Source organism: Corvus hawaiiensis, chromosome 3 (genome assembly GCF_020740725.1).
Source record: "Corvus hawaiiensis isolate bCorHaw1 chromosome 3, bCorHaw1.pri.cur, whole genome shotgun sequence".
NCBI lineage: Eukaryota > Metazoa > Chordata > Aves > Passeriformes > Corvidae > Corvus > Corvus hawaiiensis.
In genome coordinates, this window is record NC_063215.1 from 86,224,251 (window position 1) to 86,241,585 (window position 17,335).

A 17,335-nucleotide genomic window follows, 5' to 3' on the forward strand; every position below is an offset into this window, starting at 1 on the left:
TTCCAGCCCCGGTTTCCGTGGGCACCCAACCCTTTCCTCAGAACAATGGTGGAAGGAGTACGCCCATCCCGGCGGTACCCCTCCATCCCTGGGAGCTGGGAGAGGGTGTCAGCAGACAGAACCTCACCAGCAGTCCCGATCAATCCCCTCCCAGTGTCTGCAAGCAGTCACTGCTCCTTTAATTCCCCCTCCCACTGCCCTCCCGCCTTTGCTCGCACATCCTGCCCGCCGAAACTCCACCTTCCGCGGGGCTGTACCGAGCCGGGCTGGGCTGGGCTGGGCCGGGCCGAGCCGAAGCGGGCAGGGCGGTGGCGGCAGCAGCTTCCGTAAGTCCATCCCCCCCATCCTCACCCTTATCCGACCCCCAACATGGGGTTAAGCACCGGGGGGGAGCCCGCCGCCGGGCGGGCAGGGCTGCAGGTCCGTTCCGTCTCCCCCTCCCCGGCTGCTTCCTCTGTTCTCTAAGCTTATCCAGGCTTGCCTATCCCTCCCATCCCCTTTCTGTCAGCAGGGATTTTTGCATTAGGTAACGCATCCGCAGAGACCCAGAGGCTTCTCAATCGGGGCGGCGAGTAAGCTGTATAGCTCAGCCTCCCGGGATGCGCTGCCGACCCCAAAGCCAAGCCCGTATCCCGTCAAAGGGACGCGGTAACATAAAGAGGAGCCTGCGGGAAACGAGGGTTTTTGTCATCCGGAAGACTGGAAAGGGCCTGAGAACTGCTTGAGCACTGTGGGATGCCATGGGCGGCTGTGGCGTCCTGCCCCGAGCTGAGTATGCGGCAGGATACAGTGTGTCAGGGCTGATTTTGGGGAAGGGAACTCCCTACTTCCGTTGATCTTCAAGCACAGCTGGCAAACCTGAGGTCTGCAAAGATTTTTGGCTGGACTTCAACAATGATGCTGCCGTAGGGTTTTGCAGTATGCGCAAAAGGGCACAAGGTGTCAGGGACCCTGCAGGAACCAGTGTGACTTTTTGCTCCCACCTGGGAGGGATCAGAGGTGCCTCGAGTACTGGAAAGCATCATATTGCAGTTGGGTGTCACTCGTGGTGGAAAAGTGCCCTGGGGGCTTGGCTTGTCTCATCACACCCCTTCCTTCTCCGTGGAGGACCTGCAGTGTCTGTCAGCATCAGCCTGGGGAGGTGTCAGCAGCTGACCCCATTGCTTTAAAGACCCATGTGGTTCCTCTCCCATTCTGGGGTCTGAAATGCTTTTCTTTGCTCTGCGCTTGCGTGACCTCCGTCTGCCACTGAGCACAGCCTTCCTGAGTATTTTGAGCCACAGAGCTAAGAATAACTCATACGGTGCCTGTGTCTGCACACAGCTCCCCATGTCCGCAGCCATGGCCGGTGCCGGTAGGTAGGGTGGGAAAGGGTGCAGGGAACCTGTCAGGGGCTGCAGGCAGGGGAAGTTTCATGGCCATTGTCAGGCTGTGCTGGGGAGTTTGGGAGGTGGGAGGTGGAGGCGGTGTGGGCAGCTGTACTTGGGATTCCTCCTCCCTCAGGCCCCCCTATGTTCTGGGCAGTGTCTGGGACTGGAGGAGCCATCCTGCCAGCTCTGCAGGCACCGAGTGCTTTGCCACTGGGAGAGACTGCCAGGGCTGCAGGAGTTGTTGGAGGACCTCCATAGATTTGGGACCACCACAGAGGAGAGAAGGGCTGGCACTGCCCTGGAGAAGGATAGTGGGTTTAGAGCATCCCAGAGCAGGCAGAGTAATGGGGAAGAGTAGATTTTTCTTCTGAAAAGCTTCTGGCTAGGACAGCCACATGGGTTAGCAGCCAAGTTTATGCCCTCTGCATCTGCCAAGAGCTTGCACCCGTCTCACTGTTGCCTGCCTTCCCTCTGGCTATCACAGCACTTCAGGACAAGGAAAGCAGCCTCTCTGGAGCCAGGCTGCACCCTGCTCCCCTGGGATAGGGTGCTGCAGAGGGAGCGGGCCAGCACTGGCATTCGAGTTTGCTGCTCTGAGAGAGTTGCTGGCTCCTGGCTTATTTACCCAAGGACTACTCCACTCTCTCACATGGAGAAACTTCTGAACTATTCGGCACCAGCCCTGCCAAGCAGGAGCTGAGATGGCTGGGGAGTGGGGCAGGGTGAGCCGCAGGTGCCAGTGGGCTAATGGTGGTGGCACCTGCCCCATGGCCCTGCTGCAGGTGACACTGCTTGCATGGAGGCTTGGACCAGATGGCCCCAGAGCCCCGTCCAGCCTGAGCGGTGCAGTGGGTGTGAGCGCTGGCTGCTGCCATGGTGTTGGGCAGGGCTGAGGGCAGCTGGACGGCGGGAGGGCAGCTCGGACTTGCCCACCGCAGCGGACGCGGTGGGGCAGGGCTGCGGGGCCAGACATTCCTGGCAGCTGTGCCATGCTGGTTCGAAGCTCCTGGCCGTGCTGCTGGTCAAACCCCCGGGAGGATGGCCGGGGCGGGGAAAGGTGCGGGGTGCGGGCTCTGCGGTATCTGTCCTGCCCCGCTCTCCTGGTGCCGGTGTGCCCCGCTGCACTCCGTAACCCCTGCCCCGTGTCTCCCAGCAGGCTGCTCCACTGGCACTCGACGAGACTTGAGTCATCCTCCCTGTGTGTGCGTGTGCTGTCCCGCCTCTCCCTTCCCTGTCCTTCTCTGGCCCCATAGCTAGAGCTATCTGCCCCCGCTGGGCTCCTCCCTACCCGGCCCTATTGACTCAGTACTCAGGAAGCCGGGGCGGCTTTCGGGGAAGAGGGAAAAGAAGAGGGAGAGGCCCCGGGGGGTGGGAGAAGCTGAAGCGGGCTGAAGCGGGTGAGGAGGAGCCGGGACAAGGAAAGAACCCGGAAAACTACGCCGGGAGGAGAGGCTGACGGGGTTGGAAAGCGTCTGAAATTCCTCCGGGCACAGCCTTTTGGCGTAGCGGGGACGGGACAGGACCCATGACCTAGGTGCTGGGGGGTTGCCTCCTCCCAGCCAGCCGTCAATGCTGCTTTGCCCGCTCGGTGTCCCCTAAAGACAGCACGGCTGCGACGGCCAGGATGTAGGACAGGGCTCAGAACGGGGCTGCTGCTGGGGATGGGGTCTGGGAGGTTCTCCTGATGTGTGTGCCCACCTCTGTGTGTCACTGGGCTCACTCCACCAGGCCAGTGCTGCTGGAGAAGGTCCCTGCTATGGGAGTGGTGGGGAATTGGGGATTCAGCCTCCAAGCCTGGCTCTGTGTGATGGCTGATATCCCCGGAGAGCAGAGCAAGGTAGCGGGCCCTGCCTCAGCCTGGCCATGCCTGTTCTGTTGCAGGGAGCAGAGCTGAAGGTAGCGGTGCTGGTGCCCGGCTATGATGCCCTTTGGTGGGATGGCTGCTCGTGTGCAGAGAGACCGCCTGAGAGCCGAGGGGCTTGGCCAGCACAACAACGCCATCAAGTACCTCAGCCAGGACTATGAGGCCCTCAAGCAGCAGTGCATTGAGAGCGGCACCCTCTTCAGGGATCCCCAGTTCCCAGCCGGCCCCTCTGCCCTCGGATTCAAGGAGCTGGGGCCACACTCCAGTAAGACGCGGGGAGTAGAGTGGAAGCGTCCGTCGGTAAGTGCTGGGCTTGCTTCTTCTCAGATTGGGCTGGCATCCCTGCCCTGCACATCCGCACTGATGTGGTCTGCTGAGCTGCAGACTGGCCCTGGCTGGCACCCCTCAGGGCTCAAAGTCCCTGGAATGTTGCAGAGCCACTTTCCCAAGGGGCCAGGGCCATTCCCCATGAGTGTCTTCTCAGAAAAGCATTGTGTTTAGCAGGCACTGCTTTCTCTGGGCAGCAGACTGTGGGCTTCAAAATAGGTGGGTTGTGTTGCTGTTTCTAGGTGTCACGGCATGGATGTGTCACCCTCAGTAACTGGGGCTTTTGAGAGTGCATAACCCCTGGTGCCATGAGGGCAAGGGGAATGTCATCCAGCCATGTCCTCCCATGGCTACAGCAGAAGATCTTGCCCTGACTTACCATGATGGCCCTGGGGTTGCAGTCAAGCAGCCATCCCTAGCAGAGGGCAGGTGGGGTGCATCTTGCAGGGACCATATACCGTTTCTCTCGAGTCAGAGCTGCAGTGGGTGCCAGCCCTGCTAATGCCCAGGCCCTGCCAAGATCCAGCACCAGCATCTGATTCTGTCCTTCTGCAGGAATTAGTGGATGACCCTCAGTTCATCGTTGGCGGTGCCACCCGGACGGACATCTGCCAGGGGGCTCTGGGTACGTGTTGAAGCTTTGTCCCTGGACCTTGGTACAGACAGTAGTGACTGGGGAGGGTTGGGTGGCTGGCCCTTTCCATTTGGTGAGGTGGAAACTGCAAGTCAGAGGTCATCCTGTTCCTCCTGGCAGCTCTAGGTTAAGGCTCCACGGAAATTAGTTGATGTGTGCACAATTTGACCATGCCGAGATCAGGGGAGATTCTGGGTGCATCTATACCTGAAAACAATGCCAGGAGCTGCTCCAAAGAGCTCCCTGCTTGGTAAATGGTGAGGGATGGCAGCTGCATGACAGTAACAAACTGAGGTGGTGGTGGTGGTGACAAAGTGCTTGCCAAGCAATGTGGTGTGGCAGAAGGGAATCGAGAGGTGTACAAGTGATGATTTGTCATTTCTCCAGGGGTGTCTCCCAAGGCAAAGGCACTGAGACAAGGAGAAAAGTGTTAATGGGCTGGGTAGGCTGGAAGAGTTGAATCACAGCTGGGATTTTGTGGTCATCAGAAACAGATCTTGGTACCACAGAGAGTGTTGCCCTGATTGGGAGCAAGTAGGGCACTTGATGGGGAGTACTGTATACCTTAGCACATACAGCATGCTGTTTTCAGGGCTGACTACATTTAATATATCCAGTAATTAGGACAGACCTGAGGTGGCAACTGGAGTGCATAACAGCCTGAAGTACTGTGGTAGTGTTCACTTGGTCATTAAAAACTCTGAAATGGCATTTTGTCAAACCACAGCCCAGTTACATATTACCCAGGCTCAAGGCTAAGGTGTGAAAGGCTTCAAAGGCAAAAGAGAAAAGGAAATCAAGGCAAAGAATTTAAAGCACAGTGCTGGCCTGGAGCAGCACTTGTGGTTAAGATCACTCGGAAAAGTGAGGTGGTGCTGCTTGCAATTTGAGAAGCGGGGGCAGCCGCATTAAACTGCTTGCTTGATAAAATGGCCTTTTTACATGCAAAGTGTAATTCTGGTGCAGAACTTGCTGTCTGAGATATGGAGGGCAGTCATATGAATGAGTTCCAGGAGGGTCTAGATAAATGGCTGCAGGAGGGGGCTGTTGGTGCTGACTGTGTGTGGTGTCCTGGGCACAGGCTCCAGGTGAGGGAGGATCATTCCCTGTTGCCTTGAGCTAATACTTCTCTCTGTGGGCAGGCTGAGAAAGCTTGGATCCCTGAGTTCTGCTTGCTGGACCTTCTCTGGTTTTTCCATGGACTTTCTGAGCTGGGGAGCCCCAAACATTTGCAAGGAGAGCACACTGTGGGCTCCTAAACATCCATCACCTACCCTCCCAGCTAGGAAGGTGATGGGTACCAGCTTCCTCTCCTTCCCCAGGCGACTGCTGGCTGCTGGCTGCCATTGGCTCCCTCACACTCAACGAGGAGCTCCTGCACCGCGTGGTGCCCCACGGACAGAGCTTCCAGGAGGACTATGCTGGCATCTTTCACTTCCAGGTGGGCTGGGAGCTCCTGGCCCTCCACAGGTGGTGGGCTGCAGCAGAAGTGAGGGTGGTGGGTTGAGGCCATCCCTCTGGGGTAGGGATGAGCAAGCCATGTGGTGTTCTGACCTCACCCCGCTCTCTCCTTACTCCCCAGATCTGGCAGTTTGGTGAGTGGGTGGATGTGGTGGTGGATGACCAGCTGCCCACCAAGGATGGGGAACTTCTGTTTGTCCACTCGGCAGAGTGCACCGAGTTCTGGAGTGCTCTGCTGGAGAAGGCCTATGCCAAGTGGGTACCCCCGTGGTGGGCATGTGGGCGGGTGGGGGGCAGGGCACTCACTGTGCAGGGCAGAGGGAAGGGAGTCTCCTCTGTCTCTGTCCCTGCTTGTGCTGGGTGGCTGGGCAGCAACAGTGTGCTACCTCCTTGTCTCCTCACACACCCCTCAGGCTGAATGGCTGCTACGAGTCGCTCTCGGGGGGCAGCACCACCGAGGGCTTTGAGGACTTCACGGGCGGCGTGGCAGAGATGTACGACCTGAAGCGGCCACCGCGCAACATGGGCCACATCATCCGCAAGGCGCTGGAGAGGGGGTCCCTTCTGGGCTGCTCCATCGACGTAAGTGGTGTGCCGGGACCAGCGGGGCTCAGCTGGCCAAAGTGAGGCCTCACAGCCCAGGGCTGTATCAGCAGCCCCCTCGCTGGGACACTGCATGGGAGGTTACTTCCTTTCCCTCTTCCACAGCACCCTTTCCAGAGGCAGTGTGGCAGCCCTGCGGCACAACACGTGGTGCTGCAGCCCAGTTGCTGTGAATGGGCTCCTTTGGATGGAGCGGGGCTGTTCATCTCAAGTGCAGGACAAGGGACTGCCCATGACTCTGGCCATGTCTTGCATCAGCAAATTACCTGGAGCATGGTTTTTAAATTCTGAAGTTTGGGTGGTTCCCTGATGGATCGTCGGGAAATTGTCTTTAAATTGTCCACAGCCAGCAGCCTTTGAGCACAGGGAGCTGCTACCTGCTACTTCTCTTGGCTGGAGCAGTGCAAAGCAAGAATTCTCCACACATGGAGGGAAGGGGTAGGGATAGGACTACATTAATTCAATCCTATTGACTTGAGCATTACACGTTCTCCTCAGATCACAAGTGCCTTTGATATGGAAGCAGTGACCTTCAAGAAGCTGGTGAAGGGCCATGCCTATTCTGTCACAGCCTTCAGAGATGTGAGTCACCTAGATTAGACTTTAATTCCTTAGCAGTTACAGCCTGAACAGTGGCATGGGCTCCACCTCCTGTGTCTGGTGTCTGGCAGGTGAACTACCGGGGTCAGCCGGAACAACTCATCCGCATCAGGAACCCCTGGGGTCAGGTGGAGTGGACTGGAGCCTGGAGTGATGGGTAAGCAGGACAGGAGGGACGGCAGTCTCGCTCTGTCAGGCCAGCAAGCGCTGCGCACACAGCAGTCGGGCACAGGGCACTGCGGAGGGGAAGCTCACAGTGTGCCGTGCCCTTCGCATCAGAAAGAGCGGAGTTGAGGGCCAGCTCTGAACTGCTCTCAGTGCCCCTTCAGGAGTCCCTATCTAATTGTCTCTCTCCTACTTCTCCAGCTCCTCTGAGTGGAACAACATTGACCCCGACGAGAGGGAAGAGCTGCAGCTGAAGATGGAGGATGGAGAGTTCTGGTGAGTGCCAGAGCAAAGTGCTGCTCTATTTCAGCAGCCAGTCTGGGAATGAGCAGAGGAGCTGGGGAGAGATCCTGCTATCATGCTTCACCTGAAGCACATGACCTGCCTTTATGAGCTGGCTTTCCAGCACTGGAGAGCTTGCCAGTGTTTTCTCATCTGATCTAGTTAATAATTTTCCTCCCTTGAAGGAAATTTAGGCCAACTAAATGCAAAATAAACATCCTTTCTTACCCAAAGCCAGCACTAGGCTTTAAATAAGCTATAAGTGTTTAGGGTAAAAGATTTTACTGTCACTTAATTCTCCTAAAATGCTAGCTGGGTCCAGAGCTGCTTGCGCTCTCCTCCCTCCCCACAGCAGTGCCCTGGCCTCAGCCCCTACCTGCCTCCTACAGGATGTCTTTCCGGGACTTCATGAGGGAGTTCTCCAGGCTGGAGATCTGCAACCTGACCCCCGATGCCCTCACCAAGGACGAGCTCAGCAGATGGCACACGCAGGTGTTCGAGGGCACGTGGCGCCGGGGGAGCACTGCTGGGGGCTGCAGGAATCACCCAGGTACCTCTGGCCTCCACATCCGTGCTCTTGGCAGCTTGATGAAACCAGGTATCTCATCCACACATCCCCTTCCTCCCAGCCACATTCTGGATCAACCCCCAGTTTAAGATCAAGTTGCTGGAAGAAGATGATGACCCTGGGGACGATGAGGTGGCCTGCAGCTTCCTGGTGGCTCTGATGCAGAAGCACCGTCGGCGGGAGCGGCGGGTGGGAGGTGACATGCACACCATCGGCTTTGCTGTCTACGAGGTAACCCCTGCCCGCCCCAAGGCTTCTTCCCTGGGACAGGCTCAGCCCTGCCAGTCCCGCCTCAACCCCAGTCCTCAAGGAAACCTTTTCCACCAGCTTTGGCCAGCTGTGGGCTAATGCCCCCATCCTGTGCTCCCTGCAGCTGTAAGGGATGGGGCAGGTACTGGGATTGTGATATTTTTTCCCCTTTTCCCTCTATCTGCAGGTTCCTGAGGAGGTACGTCCTGAGCTGTCAGAGCCTACACTGTCTTGGAGGGAAGCACAAGACTTGGCAAAAACGGGTTGATGCATCCAGTGGCATGGGATCTCCATGGCTAGGGTGCTAGTGGGTGCTGGGCACCCCCATGTGGGACAGAGGGGTGGCTCCTACTGGATGGGCAGGGCAGGGCTGTCCTACCTGATGGGGCTGACATTGGTCCCACCACTCCCTGTGGGTGCTTCCCATTGTGGTCCACAAGAACATTCCTTCCCCCAGGCCCAGGGCATGCAGAATGTGCACTTGAAGAAGGACTTCTTCCTGCGAAACCAGTCCCGGGCACGGTCGGAGACCTTCATCAACCTGCGGGAAGTGAGCAACCAGATCCGGCTGCCCCCGGGCGAGTACATCATTGTGCCCTCCACCTTCGAACCGCACAAGGAGGCCGACTTCGTCCTGCGCGTCTTCACCGAGAAGCAGTCGGACACGGCGTGAGTCCTGGCCTGGGAGGGACACCCCGTGTCTGTGAGCAGTGCGATGTTTCCCACTGCAGGCAGCCTGCTGGCTGGGGACCCTGCTCATCACTTCGTTTTCCCCTTTCTGCCCCAGGGAGCTGGATGAGGAGATCTCAGCAGATCTGGCAGATGAGGTAGGAGCCGCCACTTTGGATCAGCTGGTGCTGAGGCTCCGGGACTTGGGAGGGAGAGCTACAGGCCGAGGGTGGCCGGCTGAGTCTGGGGTGTCACTGTGGCTGGAGAGGGGCTGGGGTGATGGGGATGTGGGAGCTAACAAAGATGAGATGAACAAAGAAGAGCTTCCTTTCCAGTTGGCATTTACTGAGCCTGGGAGGCAGGGCAGAGCCTGGGTTTGACCACTAACCTCTTCTTTCTGGTTTGCATCACCCCAGGAGGAAATAACTGAGGATGACATAGAGGACAGCTTCAAGAACATGTTCCAGCAGCTGGCAGGGGAGGTGGGTATGGCTGTGCCAAGCTCTGGAAGGCCCCCTGGGGAGGGGAGGAAAGGGAACAGGACCGAACCCCTGGCCGTGGGAGTTCCAGCCCACCCCGTGCTCACTCAGTCTCATCCTGCAGACAAGTCCATCTTTGCTCAGCCCAGCTGCCTTCAGGGATGGTGTGACGGGTAGATTTGGGGAAGAGCATCCAGCTGTGACCAAAACTCTTCTGGGTGTGCCAGAAATGTAATGGCATCCTCATGTTTTGTGACTAAGGCAGAGATGTTTAGGCAGGAGGGGGACAATGGCCACAAGTGGGGTGGAGAGCAGGCAAGGGGTGATGCTAACTCTGATTCTGCTCCAGGACATGGAAATCAGTGTCTTTGAGCTTCGGACTATTCTGAACAGAGTCATCTCTAGACGTAAGCACTACTCTTCCCACCCCTTGCTCCCTGCAGCCCAGGCTTGCTCAGCAGGTTGGGTTTTGAGGCATGTGCTCAACCTCCTCCTTTCTCCTCAGACAAAGATCTGAAAACAGATGGGTTCAGCCTGGACTCCTGCCGCAACATGGTCAACCTGATGGATGTATCCTCTTGGTGCTGTGGGCTGGGGCCAGCTTTCCTGGTGCTCAGCCTGCTGGAAACAAGACTTCTCTGTTGGAGCTGGGGCTTGGCTCTCCAGCAGTGCCGAAGCTGTTCAACCGGTGGAGGAAAGGAAGGGGTCCTTATGGCTTCAGGGCTGCCTGCTCTATACTCTTTGGCTTTGGGAGCAGGTTTTTTTGAAAGGGCCATCACTTCCCCTGTTTGCTTGGGCCCTGGCTCTGCCACCAAAAGCCCAGCATGGTCCCATTCCATGCCTTCTACTTTCACCTCAAAGAAAAGCTTCACTTCCCACGGGCTCCCCAGCCTGATGTGCTGTTGTGCCACCCAGCCTTTGAGGCACTCCTGGAAGGGAACAAGGACTACTGGGCTTCTTGACCCCAAACCATCCTGTCCAGCTGTTGTGGATGAGAGGTGTCAAGCGACAAGAGCCATGGCTGGTGTCCTGCTTGCACAACGACATGCAGCTGAGGGGTCAGGCAAGGAGCACCTCTGAGCCCTTCTCCAGCCTGGCCCTACAACTTCCCTTTTTGCTGCAGGCCAGCCCAGCTTCGGTCCAAGGACAGCACAGCAATGTGCTTCCTACAGCAGCAGCACGGCTGGCCCCAGGGAATGACATGGCAGCTAGTTCCCTTTCCTTGCTGGATTGCAGTCTCTTATTTTGCCGATGTTGCAGGATAGAGGGGAAGGTTGGAGGAAAAATTGGGCAGAGCAAGTGTGTCCAGGCTTTTCTTGCCTCAGGTGGCTGGGATCTGGGAGCTTTGCCTTTGCACCACCCCCTTTCCTGGCTGCTTTGACCTCCTTGACCCTCTGCTCCCCAGAAAGACGGCAGTGCCCGCCTTGGGCTGGTGGAATTCCAGATCCTGTGGAACAAGATCCGGAGCTGGCTGGTGAGGAGGAGAGGGGGCATGGTGCACTGCACAGGGGTAGCCCCCCTCCTGGGGCAGCAAAGAGAGGGGACAGCCAGGGTGGAGGCCAAAGGAGAGTCTTCCCCTCATGTCCTCTGTGATGTTTTTGCAGACGATCTTCCGCCAGTACGACCTGGATAAGTCAGGCACCATGAGCTCCTATGAGATGCGCATGGCTCTAGAGTCAGCCGGTAGGTCTGGAGAAGGATGGGACTGGGCTGGAGGCTGGGGAGGGGGCTCCTGCTGTCAGAGTCCTGTTCCAAATAGCAGGAGAAGGGTGTAAGCAGCCTATATTGCATGCTTGAAGCCAACCTGTTGTAGTGAGATGTGGCCCATGTATGCACCAGGCTTTCTCCATCCCAGCTGTGCCAAGTGCTGGAGCCTCAGTTAGGGATGCATGCAAGATGGTCCCAGCCTCTGTCCTCCTCTGACCTGCAGAATCCCATCCTGGCAAAGCAGAGGCCTGGGGTGGATCAGTGAGCTAACTAGTCATATATGGCTGCAGGGAGAGCATCCCCTCTTCCTATTGAGGCTGGACACAGTGCCCTTCCTTGGGTGGGTTGGTGGACCCTTTGTGTGGGTGTATGGACTTCCACAACTACACCCTGCTCTCCTGCCTCCCTGGGGGGCTGACTGCTCTCTGCCTTGCAGGTTTCAAGCTGAACAACAAGCTGCATCAGGTAGTGGTGGCCCGCTATGCAGACAGTGACATGGGCGTGGACTTTGACAACTTTGTCTGCTGCCTCCTGAAGCTGGAGACCATGTTCAGTGAGTGATGGCCCTGGGGCAGGGAGGGCAGGAACAGAAAGATGTGTTGCTCACCTTGTGCTTGTGTCCTTGCAGGGTTCTTCCGTAGCATGGATGCTGAAGGCACTGGCACTGCTGTCATGAACCTTTCTGAGGTGAGAGCTCAGCCCAGTGGAAGGTGGGGTGGGAAACAAGGGGACATGGCATTAAGGTGGATGGGGCACCTGGGGTGGGTGGTAGAAAGCCCTCCAGCCCCCTGGGTAGGGAAAGAACCCATAAAAGATCAAGATGAGTAAACAGAACCGCTGCAGGCTCTGTGTTTCTTGGAGGGCTGTTAAAACTGGCTCATGAGAACATGCCAAAAATGCACCCTGCTCATCCCTTCTCCCACTCCTTCCCAGTGGCTGCTGCTGACGATGTGTGGCTAGGAGTTACAACAGATCCGCTGCAGCTGGAACACCCCAATGGGCCAGGCCTACTCCAAGTGCCTCCCCTTGGATCCGTGGATACAGGATACTCTTCCCCCCTTGCTCCATCCCACACTGAGCCACCAGCCCTGCCTTCCGGCAAGCCTCACACCATCTTCTCCAGTGGACCAGGGGTCAAGGCAGGCAGGGGATTCCCTTCTCCTCTTCTGGGCTGGGCTTCTCTCCACTCCCCCTTTCTCCCCCTCACCCCAGAACAGGAGGAGGGCAAGCAGCATGGGGTACCTACGAATCCCTGCATGGTGGCAGGCTGGGGGCCAGCTACAGAGCAGGGAGAGGCAGCTGCTGGGGCATGAGGGGGAGGACACTCGTATCGCTTGCTCTAGTGCTGACCCATCCCCTCCGGCACACGTTGCCTATCTCTGCACCCACACCTGGGAGCATCAGCAGGTATTGCCTTGCTCAAGCAGCAGGTTCCTGAGGGAGCCAGAGTGGCCTTCTGGGAGGAGGAATGGCCATACTCGATTTCTTGAAGCCCTTGCACTGTACTTGTCACCACTAAACGCGACCAAAGCATGGAGCCTGCTGGCTCTTTCTGCGTGGCCTTCAACACATCCCTCCCACCTCCATGCCCCTGCCTATGCCCACCACGGGGTCAAGCCCTACAACTCAAGCACTGAATGTTTCGGGGCTCCTCCGTCATGTGAACACATGTGACCCTGTAGCGCAGCAGCTGAAGCTCCTCTTTTCCACATGGGCACAGCGATGCCGTCACTGTCACAGCAGCCTGGCCTCCCCTCCCATCCCTGGGATCTCCTGGGACATCTGCTGCGCTTGGTCATGGCCCACAGCAGGGCTAGAGGCAATGCCTTCCTCCAGAGAGCAGGGTGTGGTGGTTTAGGGGGGGTCTTCAGCACACAGTTGGGTTTCTTCTCCCAGTCCCTCATCCTCCCACACTTACACTCTCCTCTTAGCTTGGGCTCCTTTGCCCAGTGCAGATGGACTCCAGTGCCAACATATTTGCACTTCTCAGTGCTACTCCATTCCCTTCCCCTTCTTCTGGGGTACTGGGGTGGCTCCAGCCTGGCAGTGGGTGAGAGCCCATCCCGTGCCCTGTAGAGGTAGGCAGGCAGTTTGCTTCCCCCAGACCCCTGTTGTCGCTGGAGGATGCACCCGCAGCAATAACCACTGCTGCCTGCCTGGCAGCTCTGCTTCCTCACCCTGCTCACTGTGCTCTCCAGGAATAAACAGATCTGTTAGACGTGTGGTCCGGGCGTGACGTGGGGTCTGCGTCCTCCCTCTGCTCACCATGGTCTGGTGCAGAGCCAAGCCCAGGTCATGCTGCTTGCCCAGCCTGGGGTACAGATGGAGCAGCACCACCAGGTGCAGGTCTTGCTGAGGGGCTGGAGATGTCCACATCTCCTAGACACCTTTGCACGGGTGTCTTAACGCTGACACGTGGGGCAGCACTATGTAAGAGAGAGGGAAGGGAGCACTGCTCTTAAAGAAAGGTGTCTTGTGGAGGCTGGGGAAAGAAGATCCACTTGGATAGGATGGAGTTAACTACGGAGCTGGTGGAAGTGGAGAGCAGCCTGGAAATCTGGACCCTGGAAGGGGATCAAAAGAGGTATATTTTTTCCCTGGGTAGAGCCTGTGGGAAGTGAATGTTTTCCCCTGCTTCCTTTGGGTCATGCCAGGTACAGCTAGAAGCAGAAGCCTTCCAGGAAAATGACAGTGGTGTGCTGCATGGTGGGGCTTTTCATAGCATGGCTCAGAGCAGGACTTGCTGTCTGTGCATCCTGCCCCTTGCTCCCACTCCAGAAGGACATTGCAGCCTGGATGGTCCAGGGGTGCTCAGCATTTGTAAGAGGAGCGACCTTTCATAACTTATCCATCCCAGCATCTCAGGATCCCTTATATGGGTGCCCTTTGGACCAGCCCAGCTCTCTGGGACCAGTGTCCCCACCGTGGGGCAGCACAGAGTTCTGGGGCAAGCCAGCCTGGCTCAGAGCATGGACAGGAGCTGAGGTGTGCCAGCAGGACAAAACAACCCCTCCAGCTGCCTCACAAGGCTGCCCTCTCCTATAGAGCCTCCCCAGGGCTGGATGGAGGTGGGCTGCTTGTGCTTGTCTCTTGACTACCTCTGAGCTGAGCTGCCTCCCTGTGGGGTGGGAGTACCTTAGGGCTTGCCAGCCCGGGCTTCCTGCTCCTCCATGCAATCCCAAATCCCCTGCAAAGCAAGGGCTCAGGTGGGGACAGAACAGGGGTGCAGGCATGCAGAGCTGTCCCAGCTGCAGGGCTTCGTCACGCACACACAGGCCCAATTGTAGGGCATGGTGACACCCTGGCTTTGGGATGACAGGTGCCCCTGGCGTAGCCTTACCAGAAGCCCCCTCCCTCCCTCCCTGCGGGTGCCAGCTGGCAGATCCCTTCTCTCGCCGGCCCTGGCAGCTGGCAGGCCAGTATCAGCAGGGGTCAGCAGGCAGGGGCTGCCCCAGCTGCCAGCTAATGCCACTAAAAGTAGCCTGGCTCATCCCCCTCATTGCAAAAGGGACAAGGAAGATGCCCAGCAGAGGCCTTAAATGCTGAGGTGAGGTGAGTAGCAAGGGGGCCAGAAGTGACCAAAACTGCTCTTAGCTTTGGGTTTGTCGTGGGATGGGCACTAGCCAGGAAAAGCCAGCCCAGCCCACTTCTGCCTTTCCCACACCTATCCCATAGTCTGTGTTGGGTGGGCCAGCAGCACCCATGGATACACAGCACCGCTGCTCCTGCTCCCCAACATCCCAGAATTTCCTGCACCTCATATGGCCCTGCCTCCCACAGCCCAGAGCTGCCTGCCCTTCCTGGGGATTCCCCCTCTCCCACCAGCTGCTCATGTCCATCCCCCAGGCACAGGAGGGGGGCCAGGACCGCAGCCCGTCCCCACCTGGCCCCACCAGCTGCCCCAGCAGCTGGGCTCTGGCCTCTCCCCCTTGGCTACGCTTCACTCTGCCCCGGGCCCACGGCTGCAGGAATGTCATTCCCGTGGGCACAAGGGGCCTTTGTGTGAGCAGAGACGGGGAGTGGGGGCCCAGCCCAGCATCTCAAGCTGGGGCTGGGGAGAGCCACAGCTGAGGGCTCGTGGGTGGGCAGCAGCTGACTCTGACATGGCCCCACAGCTCCCACCCAGGCATGGCGGTGTCCCTACTACTGCAAAGGATGTCAGGGAGGAAAGCCCTCTCCTCATCCTCCTTGTCCCTCCAGCACCAGTAGCATCCTGCGGTCACTGCCAGCCCAGGAAGCAGTCCCAACATCAGTACAGAGCTGGCATCACACTAATAAGCCTTGGCACCCATGCCAAAGGATGCTAGAGGCTCAGCCACTCCACGAGGGGAGCGGGAGGGCTGGGACTTGGGGCAAGGGCCAGGAGCACCAGCCAGTAGCTGCTGCATTCGGCCTTTTTCAACAGCTGCCGTCTCAGTGCCAGCAGCAGGGAATGTGCATGGGCTGGGGCTTTCCAGGGCCTGGCCACAGTGCATTAAACAGCCTATTTATAGCACTTGTGTCCCTCCTCAGCCGGAATGGCCCGTGTTCCTCCTGCACGGGGCTGGGTGCTCGGGTGCCACCAGTGTCCCCACCACCAGCACCCTCTAGGATCCCTGCCAGAAGGGTGAGGTTTCCTATAACAAAAGACTCTTGGCCTTCCTGGCTCTCATCTTCCTCCCCTACCATTTCTGAGAGCTTCCAGTGCTGTCCAGAGCAAGATTTGCAGCAGATCTCACACATCTTGTGAAGAGGTACCCAAGGGTCATGCCCTTCCTCCCAGGATCCCTGCTAAATCCTTTGGAGATTTTATCACACAACAGCCTGTTTAAGCATCGGCTCTGTCCCCTGTGCCTCCCTCTGAGATGGCATGAGGGCCTTGCCCTCCCACGGAGCAGAGATGCTGTTCTGGGAGCAGGCTGAGTGCTGGCAGGTCACTCATGGGGTGGCTTGTGCTGGCTTTGCCTGTTGTGTGACAGGCAACAGGACTGCTCGGAAGACATTCCTTCCACAGACAGGCAGCAGCAGCCAAGAGGAGTTGTACCAGGAGGTAGCGCAGCCATCTCCTGCCCAGATGCTGGCATGTCCCACACCCACGACCCTCCAGCTGTGCCTCCTCTGATGTGGCCTCCCAATGGTCCATCCTCTCCCAGAGGAGATGGAGATGCCGGCTGGCTCCAAGCCCAGGAGCTGCCCAGAGGATGTGTGGGCTGTGAGCTCACCCCTGCTCAGCAGCAAGAAGGAAGGGGCTGGGCTTTGGACAAGCTGAATTCCCAGGGCTTTGGGATGGCAGGGAAGGGAAGAGAAGACAAGAGGACAGCTCTGCACAGTCCTGCCACCACCCTGAGGATAGGCCCCTGTGTGAGCTGCTTCCAGCCCTTTTATCTCACCAGCATTGCTCCATCCACAGGCTTACCAGAAGCCCACACCATCTTTGTGCTGCCCAAGGGCATCTCTTTCTCCTTGTTTGCCAATGTCCAGTTGCTAACTGATCATCTGAGATGTAAGTACTGTAAGTACATGTAAGTACTATGGAGGAGTATACAGTCCCTGTTTAGGCTCAGGAAGTGGATTTCAGCCCTTCCCATCAATTAATAGGCAATATGTGGTTATGCAATAGATACAATAAAGAAAACAGATGCCTGAAAGGAAGCGGTCTTGACACATACCCAGCAAAACATAAGCCAACCATCTGGTGAGGAATTTTGAGTCCCCTGGTGGAGAGGGATGAAACATAGACAAGTAAAAAGTGTTGAGAGACAGAGCAGTGACTGCAGGACCAGAAAGTCCTCCATGAATCAGAGAAGTTACAGCAAGGCTCTACGTACCTTGGCCTAGGAAATGCACTAAATCTTGCGTTTCGAATTAGATACTGGTGCAATTTTGTTTTCTTTCAAGGTTGCATTCTCTTCCCAGCTCTGTGCATGACTGGACAGAGGAGCAAGTTTACATCCCTTCAACTCCCTGGGCTGTACTTTTGCCCAGTTGTGAACAGAGGCTAAAGACCTTGACGTTCCAGATGGGGAAAGTGACTCGGGAAAATCTCTGCCTTTTTGGCAAGAGACAAAAATCTGCCTTTTCTATGAGTCCCAAGAGCTTGGCAATAAAGCCCTGTCCCACCTTCTTCCCAGTGCTGGGATGTTCCAAGCATCTGGCTCTCAAAGCAGGGTGAGAGCCTCCTGTGCTCCCTCCCCGGGAAGAAACAGGTTTCTGCAGAGGCCACACACTAGAGGCCCCTTTGTTCCCAAAGAATTTTCCATCCCCTCCCGTGTGTATCTCAACATTACACTCAGATACAATGTAACACTCAGAGGCAATGCTCCCAGGAATGTGCTGCCGCATCTCTTCACCTGGTCAGCACATCCCTTTCCCCGTGGG

At 57.4% G+C, this 17,335-nt stretch overlaps 1 protein-coding gene and 1 long non-coding RNA gene across 3 annotated transcripts; one reads left to right on the plus strand and one right to left on the minus strand.

Annotated features, from left to right (window-relative positions):
- Positions 1 to 221: 221 nt before the first annotated feature.
- CAPN11 (calpain 11) lies at positions 222 to 13,196 on the plus strand. Of its 2 annotated transcripts, none has more exons than XM_048295956.1 (22): positions 222 to 326; positions 3,252 to 3,534; positions 4,117 to 4,186; positions 5,518 to 5,636; positions 5,778 to 5,911; positions 6,070 to 6,238; positions 6,758 to 6,841; positions 6,931 to 7,016; positions 7,226 to 7,300; positions 7,696 to 7,856; positions 7,936 to 8,105; positions 8,311 to 8,322; positions 8,581 to 8,792; positions 8,911 to 8,950; positions 9,209 to 9,274; positions 9,621 to 9,678; positions 9,777 to 9,841; positions 10,677 to 10,745; positions 10,876 to 10,954; positions 11,415 to 11,531; positions 11,607 to 11,665; positions 11,912 to 13,196. In XM_048295956.1, exons 2-22 carry the CDS (start codon positions 3,289 to 3,291, stop codon positions 11,936 to 11,938), a joined length of 2,118 nt encoding a protein of 705 aa, XP_048151913.1. In that variant the 5' UTR covers positions 222 to 326; positions 3,252 to 3,288; the 3' UTR covers positions 11,939 to 13,196. The 2 variants fall into 2 exon arrangements, with proteins under 2 accessions (XP_048151913.1, XP_048151914.1); XM_048295957.1 differs by lacking the exon at positions 222 to 326 and adding an exon at positions 1,271 to 1,354.
- On the minus strand, positions 9,117 to 11,686 carry LOC125322312. Its single transcript, XR_007201944.1, has 2 exons — positions 11,586 to 11,686; positions 9,117 to 11,017 (listed from the first exon to the last, which is right to left on the minus strand). It is a non-coding gene; the product is annotated as an uncharacterized LOC125322312 (long non-coding RNA).
- Positions 13,197 to 17,335: the final 4,139 nt, after the last annotated feature.

Coding starts and splice junctions, on each gene's coding strand:
- CAPN11 (XM_048295956.1), top strand. CDS start 3,289: ATGATGCCCTTTGGTGGGATGGCTGCTCGTGTGCAGAGAGACCGCCTG. Junction 8,793..8,910: donor GAGAAGCAGTCGGACACGGC/GTGAGTCCTGGC, acceptor TTTCTGCCCCAG/GGAGCTGGATGAGGAGATCT. Junction 9,842..10,676: donor ACATGGTCAACCTGATGGAT/GTATCCTCTTGG, acceptor TCTGCTCCCCAG/AAAGACGGCAGTGCCCGCCT.